Source organism: Myotis brandtii, unplaced genomic scaffold, assembly GCF_000412655.1.
Source record: "Myotis brandtii unplaced genomic scaffold, ASM41265v1 scaffold433, whole genome shotgun sequence".
Lineage (NCBI taxonomy): Eukaryota > Metazoa > Chordata > Mammalia > Chiroptera > Vespertilionidae > Myotis > Myotis brandtii.
The window spans coordinates 885742-897956 of record NW_005366559.1 but is presented as its reverse complement, the minus strand read 5'-3'; the positions used below and the strand labels follow the sequence as shown (position 1 = coordinate 897956).

The following is a 12215-nucleotide window of genomic DNA, read 5'->3' as shown; positions in this document are numbered from 1 at the left end:
CCTGCTCGCTTCAGTGCATGGCTGCCAGCCGCCATTTTGGCTGACAGTTAATTTGCATAAGGATATGCTGATTAGCCAATGGGAAGGGTAGCGGTCGTACGCTAATTACCATGTTTCTCTTTTATTAGTGTAGATTTTAAAAACTATTTGCATGCACATATAAGTATATATTTACGTGTATCACACATATAATTACTGCCTGTGTCCCTAACACGCATCCTGCGGGCCTGCCAAAGCTACACTCCTGTTTGTTTGTTTTTTAAATATATTTTGATTTCAGAGAAGATGGGAGAGGGAGAGAGAGATAGAAACATCATGATGAGAGAGAATCATTGATCGGCTGCCTCCTGCACGCCCCACACGGGATCAAACCTGCAACCCGGGCCTGTGCCCTTGACTGGAATTGAAACCAAGGACCCTTCAATCCACAGGCGGATGCTCTATCCACTGAGCCACACGGCCAGGGCGGCCCTCCTGCTTCTAAAGCTGGTGTAATTCAGCCAAGCTCCTGCTGCAGGAGGTTCTGGTAGTAAGTTTTCATGAGGGGACTCGATACACTTACTCATATTCCCAAAGGGTTTGCTTTGGCCGATCCTGAATTATTTTTTTCCTGACCTTTGGGAAGATGAAATGTGCTTTTCTTTAAAAAAAATTTTTTTAATTAAAAAAAAATCATTACCAAAGGACATGTTTTGATTGACTTGAGAGAGGCAGGGAGAGAGAGAGAGAGACAGACAGACAGACATTGATCGGTTGCCTCCCCCACATGCCCAGACGGGATCAAACCTGCAACTGGCAGGGGCGACACCCGGGTCAGGAAACGTGCTGCTAAATAGCATTTTGCTTTGACGGTTAGAGGTCAGCACCTGTGTCACTACTGCAACTCAACTGCCTCTGAACCCCTGTGACTCGTCACTTCCTGGGGGGATGTGGGGGACGCCCGCCTGTCACAGCTCCCCTCTGCCGAGGACCCCCAGCTCCAGAATGGCTGGGGTTCTCCCAAGTGCCCTCTTGCTTTTTATCTTGGGAAACCGCACCGCTGACCAGCTGTGTTGTGTTTGGAATGGCCGCCCGTGGCTGGGCTGACCCGACACCCTTGTCCTGGCATCCTAGCCTGACCTGTAGCCCCATACTGTTTTCATCCGGACGGACGTCCTTGTTAATTTTGTTCTTTATGTGTATTTGTAAGCTTCCGTAAATGTTTCTTCAGAATGACAGAATGTACACACACGCTGATACCTCGGTGGCCACCACTGCAGCTCTGAGAACTGCAGGTTACAGGTGCAGCGCCCGTGGCACCACTTACAATCAAGAAGGTGGGAGAGGGGGAGAGCAGAAGCCGGGACAGAGGCTGAGGGAGGAGAGAGAGAAGAAAGGTGCACAGGCTGGTGAGTGGTGTGATACCGCATGTAACTTATGCCCATGCTGACTGTTTTAAAAAGCGAAGTTTCGCCCTGGCCCGTATTGCTAAGTGAGTGTAGGCCCAAGCACTGAAGGGTTGTGGTTGTCTCCCTCCCCGTACCCTGGGGGCATGTGTGGGAGACAACCAGCTGATCTGGCGCGCTCACATTGATGATCCTCTCTCTTTCTCTCTCCCCCTCCACTCTGTGGGGGGGGGGGGGGAAGCAATGGAAAAATATCCTCAGGTGAGGATTAAAAATAATTTAATTTAAAGCTAAAATATGTATTCTTAAATATGATCAATGTGCCTGGGGATATATTTAGAAAAATGAGGGGGTGGGTGGGGGTGTCTTGTCCTGGCCAGGTGGCTCAGTTGGTTGGAGTGTCATCCCATACACCAAATGGTTTTGGGTTCAATTTCCCAACCAGGTCACATACCTGGGCTACAGATTCTATCTCCAGTCCCCAGTTTGGAGGAGTATGGGGGGCAACTGATTGATGGTTCTCACATCGTTTCTCTTCCCGCCCCCCCCTCCCAATTCCATCCTCTTCCCTCCCTCTCTTTCTCTCTAAAATAAAACATCCTCTCAGATGAGAATTAAAACTAAGGCAGATGGTTTCTTGTAGAAACCCTGCTTTATAACCCTGAATGTTCAGAAAAGCCAGTGCCCATGTGGTTTGGAAGGATGATTGGATACAGATAAATGAGCTTAATATCTTTCTCTTGAAATTTTCTTGCACAAAATATTTACTGAATTTTACAGAAACAGGTTTCATTTGGGTTTTTTGTTTGTTTGTTCTTTGTGTTTAATATCATCCTGGAGCTCCTGGCAGGACTGCCCCTAGGGGTTTCTATCAACAGCACTAAATTGCTCACCTGCACATGAAAAGCTATTGGTAACTTGATTTTTTTAAAAACTACCATAAGAATTAGCCCGTTTTTCCAGAATAAATACTGAGAGATTAGAACTAAAGTTAATAATCTTAATGGAGATAGATTTGATCTTAGAAACTATCGTTAACTCGTAAGAAATACCTGAAGGAGCACTAATAAACTGTCCGACTTTGTTTTTCTTCGCTCTAGTTGAGATTACATACAGACATCCTGCCAAGATGTTCTCTACAAAGCCCAGACTTGTTGTACCTTACGGCCTCAAGACGCTGCTCGAGGGAGTCAGCAGAGCCGTCCTCAAGACCAATCCACCCAACATCACCCAGTTTGCAGCATTTTATTTCAAAGAACTTATTGTGTTTAGAGAAGGCAGGTGCTACCATATTTAGGTTGGAATAGATGATATTTCCTAATACAAAAACATCCTATAATTCTAGTTTTCTAATTCATTGAGTTAAAACTTTATACACAGTTTCTTTAAATTGAGGAATGCTTTTATTAATATGACAGATATATCATAGACTAGAGGCCCGGTGCATGAAATTCATGCACTCGGAGGGTCCCTCAGCCCAGCCTGCACCCTCTTGAAGTTCAGGAGCCCTCAGGGGATGTCCGACTGATGGCTTAGGCCCGCTCGTGGAGAGTGGGCCTAAGCTGTCAGTCACTCATCCTTAGTGCTGCCGCAGAGGCAGGAGAGGCTCCCGCCACTGCCTCAGCACTCCCAGCCATGAGCCGGGTGTCTGGCTGAGCGGCGCTCCCCCTATGGGAGCTCACTGACCACCAGGGGGCAGCTCCTACGTCAGTGATGGCAAACCTATGACATGCATGTCAGAAGTGACACGTGAACTCATTTTTTTGGTTGATTTTTCTTTGGTAAATGGCATTTAAATATATAAAATAAATGTCAGAAATATAAGTGTTTTACTATGGTTGCAAATATCAAAAAGTTTCTGTATGTGACACGGCACCAGAGTTAAGTTAGGGTTTTTCAAAATGCTGACGCGCCGAGCTCAAAAGGTTCGCCATCACTGTCCTACGTTGAGCATCTGCCCCCTGGTGGTCAGTGCACATCATAGCGACCAGTCATTCTGCTGTTCAGTTGACTTGCATATTAGCCTTTATTATATAGGATTATATATTTGTTTCTGCAAAAAAGCATTTAAGTTGGGGAATTTTTTGTTTCTGATTTCCTGTATTTATTTCTTCAGGGAACATTCCTCTGGATATAAAAGATCTGGTTAGACAATTTCATCAGATTAAATGTAAGTACCACAAGTGGTAATAGCACAATAATATTAGTAATAAGTTATTGCATTAGCAATAGCACACATTCAAACTTAAGATGCCCACAAACGTTTTCTCTCTAAATAATCGCACTTTATGTTGAAATAAACTGATGCTTTATTTTTTATTATTGGATTAGGTTTATTTATTAAATCTAGGACTGACATTTTGGAAGGTTCTCAATCTTAAAAAGGCAAAAGTAGGAAACGTACACTGAGTGTAAACAACGCGATTTAACAACCTTTGAACGTGGCATATATATATGTGTGTATATACACACACACACACACACACACACACACACACACACACACTTTCCGGCCAGATTATTATGACACCCCCCATCAATACTTCGTTGGGCCACCTTTTGCCTTCAATACTGGGGCGATTCTTCTTGGAATTGACTCCACAAGATGTTGAAAGGTGATGCGAGGAATCTGACACCATGCCCGATGAATAGCACTGTCCAGTTCTGTGATATTTGATGGTTGTAGAACCAGCTGCCTGATGGCTTTTAACTTCGTCCCACAAATGCTCAATTGGATTGAGATCTGGTGATTGTGGGGACCACATAAGCAAGGTAAAGTCTCCCTCATGTTCTTGAAACCACTCCTGCACAATACAAGCAACGTGGCAGGGCGCATTGTCTTGTTGGAAGAAGCCATCTCCATTGGGATACACCAGCAACATGATAGGATGAACTTGATCAGCAATGATACTTAGGTATGTTGTGCTATTCAGACGTTGTTTCACACGAATTAAAGGGCCCAAATCACGCCAGGAAAACATGCCCCAAACCATAACACTGCCCCCACCAGCTTGAAGGGTTGTACTCATGCATGTGGAGTGCATGCTTTCATGCTGTTTCCGCTAAATTCTCTCTGCCATCTGCATGATGCAACTGGAAACGTGATTCATCAAGACCACATGACTTTTTTTCCAGTGCTCGACTGTCCAATCCTTGTGTTCCTGTGCGAAGTAGAGACGTTTTATCTTGGTAACAGCAAAGGTGTTCGAACAGGCCTTCGGCTTCCATATCCCATACGATGCAGTGTACGGCTAATTTGCCTACAAACGTCAGGTGGCCATAATAATCTGGCCACCTAGTGTATATATATCCCACGTTCAAAGGCTGTTAAACTGCGTTGTTTACCCATATCTTCAGAAAAAAATAACTTCTACTGTCGTGGTAAACAACCTGCTTCCCTCTTTATAATGGTCTGGCCCTCTAGCAACTTCAGCGTGAAATTATAGCTAATTTGCCTAGAAATGTCAGGTGGTCATAATAATCTGGCCACTCAGTGTATATTGCAAGCCATTTGGTACAGTGAGACTTACAACAGTGTATGAGCTGTGACTCAAACCCTCTCCAGCAGGTCTCCGAGGATTTGTCTTGAGGGAAGCACAGCAAATCAAAGAGAATTGGTTTTGTAGTAAAAAAAGACTCAACTACATTAAAATATATAGGAAAGCTGCATAAACACTCTCCTTGGAAGATCCTTTTTATAAAGAAAAGCTTAACCACCTCCCTCCTCCCCCACCTCAGTAGTGTAACTGCAGTCCAGGCTGGAAGACAATTAGGAAACAAGTTTGTTGTCACTGGCCATCTTTCCTAGTCGTCCTAAGTCTTAAGATAATGAATTCAGTAAATGAGCAATGAGAGGATGGGTCCTAGAGGTTTCATTCTAATATTAGGGAGAGGCAGAGAGGCTTTACCGGTGAAGTAAGTAGTTACAGTTCAGGTGGTCACACAGGCGTGTGGGTGACAAGCAGAAACAACCTTACAGTTGTCCAGCTGTAGGAGTTTCTAGGTCATCAGCTGCCTTGACGTTCCTGGAATTTCCCTCTTGCTGAGGGTACACCCAGGGATCCAGAAATCTCTTTTTTGCTCCTTTTTTGTCGGGGTCAGGGGGACTGGCTGCATTACCCCAGCTCACCAGCAGGGGCTACTGCTTTTAGGTAGGAATAGATGTTGTTTGCTAATAGAAAAACATACTGTAGTCCCGGGTTTCCAGTTCATTACGTTAAACTTTAGACGCCAGTTTCTTTAATGTGAGGAATGCCTTTATTACAATGGAAGGCATTCCATAAACCAGCGGAAGGCTGGGTGTTCCTGGCTGGGGGAAGTCTGTCCCCGCCCTGGTTGTGTGTGGCAGTTGGATCGGCAGCTGTTCCCACCGAGGTTCCAGCTTCCTCATATCCAGGCAGCATTAGTGTCTTTCCTTAGGTGCTGACCAGCTGAGTTGGCAGCTGGTTGACTTGGTTGTCATGCCACCTGAATCACTCACTTTTCAGGAGATGGACGGAGGGAGAGTCTTGAAGTGGGCAGAGCAGGGTAGTCACATTCCTTTCCCCACTACATTGCAGATGATGTAAAAACAAAGCTCTTCTGTACTCGTGTGTATAGAATTGACGTGTGAATGTTTAGCCTGTCGCTGCTTCTTTAATGTGTGTCATTGGGGATGTACGCTTACTAACCCCGGCTGCTATTTCAGTTGAGAAATGGTGCGAAGAAAGGACAGAAGAGAAGAAGCCAGAGTTCATAAAAGAACCAGAAGAAGCAGCTGCCGTTCCCAAAGAGCCGACCCGGGTGGAGAAGTCCACGGACACGGAGGAGGACCACATCTTCGGACCCCAGTTCATCCACAAGACCACGCAGTTCCCGTCCGTGTATGCTGAGCAGCAGCCAGCGCCGGAGGACACAAGCAAGGCAGTCCGTCCACCCAAGCCATGCACCCCCAAGACTACCCCCACCTCGTCACCATCCCCGGCTGACATCCCACCAGAGTTTGCCTATGTCCCCGCCGACCCCGCTCAGTTTGCTGCTCAGATGTTAGGTAACGTTTCATCTACTCATTCTGATCAGTCTGAAGTTTTAATGGTGGATGTGGCAACAAGTTTGCCTGTTTTTGCCAACGAGGTGCTGACTTCAGAGGTTGCTGAAGACACTGTGGTGACCACTTCTGTTGCAAATTCTGGAGAGAGGGTAGCAGTGCAGGTGGCAAGCCACTCCTCTGTCCATGTAGCTTTGGGGTCTAAGCCTACAGACGATCAGGCTGAACCAGCAACGGCTCCCTCACCCCCCTTGCAGGATGAACAAGACCTCCCTGCCTTTGATCAAGCTCCTCGGGGGTCCTGGCAGGCTGGCACTGGGGGGAAGGCCACCCCTCATATCTCATCTATCTTTAACGACAAGCCTGTGATTGAAGCAGTTACTCATATGGAGCGAACATCAGAAGAAGTAGTTATCGCTTTTTCCGATCACATTGTTAGTCTTAAAGAGATTGAGCAGTCACCACCAGAGAGTGCCATTCTTATAGACAAGAGAGTCTCGGGCGGGCCTGAAAAAGCTGAGGGTTCTGCAAAACTTGCCCCATTGGAGGATGCAAACCATCCCTCCGTGCAGGTGGAGGCAGAAGCAACCATTCTGATCTCCGACACCTCTCTGAAAGGCCTGCTTGCACAGTCCCTGAACCCAGAGGGCGCCGCCCAGGCCATAGGCTCTCAGAGATCTCTGCATCTTGAAGTGGAGATCATTGCGCTAGTTCCCGGGCAGGAGGAGAACTCGGCCCCCCCGGAGGCGGAGGTCAGACCTGTGGGCTCTGGGGAAGCTGCCCAAGCCAGGCAGGAGGAAGACTCCGCCCTCCCGGAGGCAGAGGTCAGACCCAGGGGCTCTGGGGAAGCTGCCCAAGCCTGGCAGAAGGAAGACTCCGCCCCCACGGAGGCAGAGGTCAGACCCAGGGGCTCTGGGGAAGCTGCCCAAGCCAGGCAGGAGGAAGACTCCGCCCCCCCGGAGGCAGAGGTCAGACCCAGGGGCTCTGGGGAAGCTGCCCAAGCCAGGCAGGAGGAAGACTCCGCCCCCCCGGAGGCAGAGGTCAGACCCGTGGGCTCTGGGGAAGCTGCCGAAGCCTTGCACTCAGGTGCCTCAGTAACGCCAGAGATCGAACCCGAAGGGGAGGCAGCACCTGCACCAGGTTTGATGGAGCCAGGTAAGAAATAGATACCACCTTAGACATAGCCTGGAGTCACGTTTCAGGCAGCGTCGTATTTCAGGTAACCGTCTAGGAAGGGCCCCTGCAGATTGGTCAGACTTCATTTTAAATAGTTTTTAAAATGCCAAATCCACGGAAAGGTGCTGCTGTGTGGAGACATTACTCTTCGGAGCGATTTTGGAGGGACATGAAATGGGCCTGACCTTGGTCCTCAGCATCTGCGTGGCCTCCCCCGGAACAGATTGGAGTGGACCGGAGCCTGTCGACTGTGCCCATGGATGGCCCTGTGGCCCTGTACTCGGGGGCACCTGACCTCGTGCTCGGAGGGTAAGGTCCCACGGCAGCCGTGCACTTCCCTGGGCTGTGGCATTGCACGTGGAAGACATGGTGGTGTGTTCGCCTCTGCTCTCGCCCCGCGTCTGAGACTCTGCAGCCAGGTTTGGGGAGCTGGACTGAGCCCTGGTTCTTCCTGCCGTGGAGGGAAGACAGGTTAGGTTGGGCTCTGTCCCCAGGAGAGCAGGGAGGCGGCAGCAGCGGAAGGACAGGTGGCACTGAGCAGTGGGCACGGCTCCCTTCTCAGCGTCCTCACAGAGCCCATACCTGCCTTCGCCTGCGGGAGCCACTGCTTCCCTGGACACAGACCCGCCTGGCCTCCAGCTCATCTGATGGTGGCATTGGGTCAGCTCCCTCCTGCGCGTCCACACACGGTCAGGGCCTGTCGCCCTATTGGGTGGACGGGATGAGCAGGAGCCAGCCTCTCCATGCCTTTTGCAGACTCTCAACGTTGACTCTTACCAGAGCCAAATGATGGCTTACAAAGCAGGTGTTTAGACCTAAATTCTGTCTGGCAGCATGACAGGGACTCTGCACAGCTGGGAAGGCAGTGGCCAGGGCTGGAGTGGCCACGGGAGGCAGCGCACCTGTGGCGCGAGCAGCACTCCACACCGAGGCACTGCTCTCAGGTGCTGGGCTCTTCCCCGTGGTCGCCCAGGGCTCTTGAACAAAGCACCGAAGACGTGGCTGATGTGTGTTTCAAATGAGCTCCGGGAAGTAGCAAAGGTCGGAAGCTGTGGGAGACACACCAGCGTGACCCTGTGCACAGTGGAGGTGTTTTCTGGGGAAGAGAAGCTGCACCAGGGACACAGGGACAGTGCCCGCAGGTGAGCCTCCCACACCCGGGCCAGGCAGCTCTCCCCTCAGGAGCCTCCCCTCCGCCCAGCTCCCAGGACTCAGCGCTGTCTGTCGGTGAGTCGACCCCATTAGCTAGTCCTTGGCAGAAGCAGGTGGACAGCACACCCAGGCCTCTTTCCTTAAAGAACCTGTGGGACTGACCAGCCTATGCCCGCGAGGATTTGTGGGTTCAAGCCTTGCTCCCCGGGGTTGGAGTCCTAGATTGAGTGACAGGTTAACGGGAGAGAAGGGTGCCTGTGAAAAGGCAGAGATACTGGATTATGTGACCAAAAGACGACGACACCTCGTGCAGACTTTTTTTTTTTTAAACATTTTTATTGATTTCAGAAAGAGGAAGGGAGAGTGGGAGAGAGATGGAAACGTCTGTGATGAGAAACACCCCACACTGGGGATAGAGCCCTAACCTAGGCATGTGCCCTCACTGGGAATTGAACTGTGACCTCCGGGTTCATAGGTTGATGCGCAACCACTGAGCCATGCCGGCTCAGATTTTTTAGTCAAGAAAAAATTATTATGCAGATGCAGTCATCTTTTCTCAGTGGCTTAACCCACTGTCCAGTGGATTCTCTCAGTCCCATTTCCCCTCGAGGGCCCTGAGGCAGCCACGTCTGCAGCTGAAGCCCCTGGAAACAGCCACTTGGAAGGGGCCGCTTTCCTCACAGCCGGTACCCCCACGTGCCCTCGCAGCCCTGCTCCGCCTCCTGCTGTGGAGACTCCCTTCATGCTGCCAAACACAATTTACGGAGCCCTCTCTCTAGCATGCTTTATGGCACATGTTACTACAGCTGTTCATCTATTCGTAAAACATTTACAAAGATAGTTCTGTGCATAGCGCCTGATACAGAGACCAAACCTTTAACACCTGCAAATTTTTGTTTTATAGCAATAGCAACAAGCGAAGCAGGACAGCCACCACCATATTCTAACACGTGGACCCTTTACTGTCTAACTGATATGAATCAACCAAGCCGCCCATCACCGCCACCTGCACCTGGGCCTTTCCCCCAGGCCACCCTCTATTTACCTAATGCTAAGGATCTGCAGAGTCCACCGAAAGTCACTTCTCCAACTTATGTGATGATGGACGACAGCAAGAAGGCCAGTGCCCCGCCTTTTATCCTAGTAGGCGCCAATGTCCAGGAAGCGCAGGACTGGAAGCCGCTTCCCGGGCACACGGTCGTGTCCCAGCCAGATACCCTGAAGAGATACGCGACAGTCCAAGTGCCCATTGCCGTTCCTGCAGATCAGAAATTCCAGAAACTCCCCCGACATGCCCAGAGTGCTAGTCCTCCTTCCAGTGGACAAGAAGGTCCCCGGCCACAGAGCCCAGTTTTCCTTTCTCTCGCTATCCCGGTAGAAGATGTAGCCAAAAAGTGTTCAGGATCTGGTGACAAACGTACCCCCTTTGGAAGTTATGGTATTGCTGGAGAGATAACCCTGACTACTGCCAATGTCCGCAGAGCAGAACCCTAATGCCACAGGTAATCCCCCACAGTGGGCCTTCGCACACTTGGTTTTCAGCACTCTCATTTGTTGACCTGGAGACTGAGAATTCTTAAAACATTGAATTGAATTGAGATGTGCAGAGAGTTGGAGTATTCTCTGACTCAATGAGATGGTCTCCACTGATGGGGGCACAGCAGTGCACGCACCCAACGGCCCACCGAGGGTCAGGGCCTGGCACAGCCCTCAGCGCCCTCACTCTGAATGCCTGTTGGCCTGTGTAGCTCCCGTGGAAGGCGCTCCAAAAGGGCATGGATTGTTTTTTAAAAGGACAGCCTTCGGTGGGAATCTACCAGTGGGCGTGTTTTGGGGTGGGGACAAGCCTCGGGACAGCTGGAGAGCCAGGCAGGGCTGGGAGATTGTTGTGATGGCGTGCCCAGCCAGTGTGGTCAGACTTGTTCCCTCAGAGAGAGAATAGTCACAGCAGAGGACAGGTTGGAAACGTGAGGGAGCTAAGGAGCCAGAGTGGACCTACATGAAGATGCGGGTTTTATCTGTCACTTAAAATGCCAGTGCGAGTCCCTCCCGCCACGGGCATATTAAAGAGCAACTCGAACAGGGAACCGGTACAGAGGGCTGAGCAGTTTGAGGAACAAGGCACCATACAGGCTCGCCATCAGGCTCATAAGCTGCTGCCTGAGGCTGAGGGAGCCAGCCCTGCAAAGGCCACAGACAGACCTAGGGCTGGAGAGCGATGGGAGTGTCCGCCCTGCAAGGGCCCAGTGAGATGGCAGGTGCACGAGGAAACCGGAGAGCTTCAAGGCACCACAGGTCAGGGGCCTGCAGCTGAAGCCCCTGCACACCCAGAAAGGAGGTCTGGATCGAATGAGGAGCCAGGACAGTGATAGGTCCCACTGGCTGCCACGTGGGGAAGGGTTACAACCAGGAGGCATCTTAGAAGCAGAGAGATGAGGGTACCTATTACAGGGCTGGCTACACCTGAACACCACGAGCTCAGGTACAGCCTGCAAGAGCTCGAGCTCAGCATCCGATGGACAACAGCTGGGTTCACTCACAGGGTCAGGAGCTGCAGGTCTGTGTTTAAGGAGGTAGTTGCAGTTACTAATACAGCCTAAAGCGGTGTGCGTTCTTATTTATCCCATCTGAGGCTTGCAGTGGAATTGTCAAACTCCACTAAAATGCACTGTGTTCAGCATGAAATGCTAGGCTATTCAGTGCAAACGCACAGGAAACCGATTAGGTTAAGAGCTTAGTGGCAGCAGGAGGGTGTTCCTTGCATTTCTGATCTCATTTCACATGTTCAGGTTTGTGATTGAACTTAAAAATTCACTCCTTACATCATTCCTCACAGATGCTGAAAACGAGGCTGTCTGAATCGACGTTCAAGGTGGAGTCTGCCACCACGCGTAATGTATCAGTAAACTTCATGCAGCATAATGCCTCGTGCTCTCACTTCTTTGTTACTTTAGGAGGCATACAAGCAACTGAACACAGAGGCCTTACATTTTCTCAGACTTGTGACATAATAGCATTTGCCAACTCATGTCGACATTGTAAAGAGAAGTGCTCACCCAAGTGTTTTCCTAGTCCGTGTTCCCGTTGGCATTTCTGTATTTGGCATTCACACCAAATGAAGCAGCTCCTGCCATAGCCCTGTTTCCCAGAGAAACACCTACTAAGTGCCGCTGGCTCTCTGGCCCTGGGCTGCAGCACACCAGGACCTCTTTGTAAGGACGTTTTTCAAAAAAAATTTTTTTTTTTAAAGAGAAAGAGGAAAGGGAGAGAGAAACATCATGCCCCAATGGAATTGAAACAGTGACCTCTTGGTGCATGGTCAACACTCAACCACTGAGTCACACTGGCTGGGCTGTAAGGACATTTCTTAAAAATATATTTTTATTGATTTCAGGGAAGAAGGAAGAGGGGGAGAGAGAAACATCAATGATGAGAAAGAACCATTGATTGGCTGCCTCCTACACGCCCCCCCACTG

The 12215-nt window shown here is 49.9% G+C and overlaps 1 protein-coding gene across 3 annotated transcripts; it reads left to right on the top strand.

Annotated features, from left to right (window-relative positions):
- Positions 1-776: 776 nt before the first annotated feature.
- On the top strand, positions 777-11912 carry CABYR (calcium binding tyrosine-(Y)-phosphorylation regulated). 3 transcript variants are annotated; one of them, XM_014546158.1, is made up of 7 exons: positions 777-1388; positions 2486-2662; positions 3502-3555; positions 6073-7145; positions 7425-7566; positions 9644-10241; positions 11576-11912. In XM_014546158.1, the coding sequence occupies exons 1-6, from the start codon at positions 1199-1201 to the stop codon at positions 10231-10233; spliced, it is 2226 nt and encodes a 741-aa protein (XP_014401644.1). In that variant the 5' UTR covers positions 777-1198; the 3' UTR covers positions 10234-10241; positions 11576-11912. The 3 variants fall into 3 exon arrangements, with proteins under 3 accessions (XP_014401644.1, XP_005874372.1, XP_014401643.1); XM_005874310.2 differs by lacking the exon at positions 7425-7566 and having other exon boundaries at positions 782-1388; positions 6073-6414; positions 11576-11905; XM_014546157.1 differs by lacking the exons at positions 777-1388; positions 7425-7566 and having other exon boundaries at positions 2404-2662; positions 6073-6414; positions 11576-11905.
- The last annotated feature ends 303 nt before the right edge of the window (positions 11913-12215 follow it).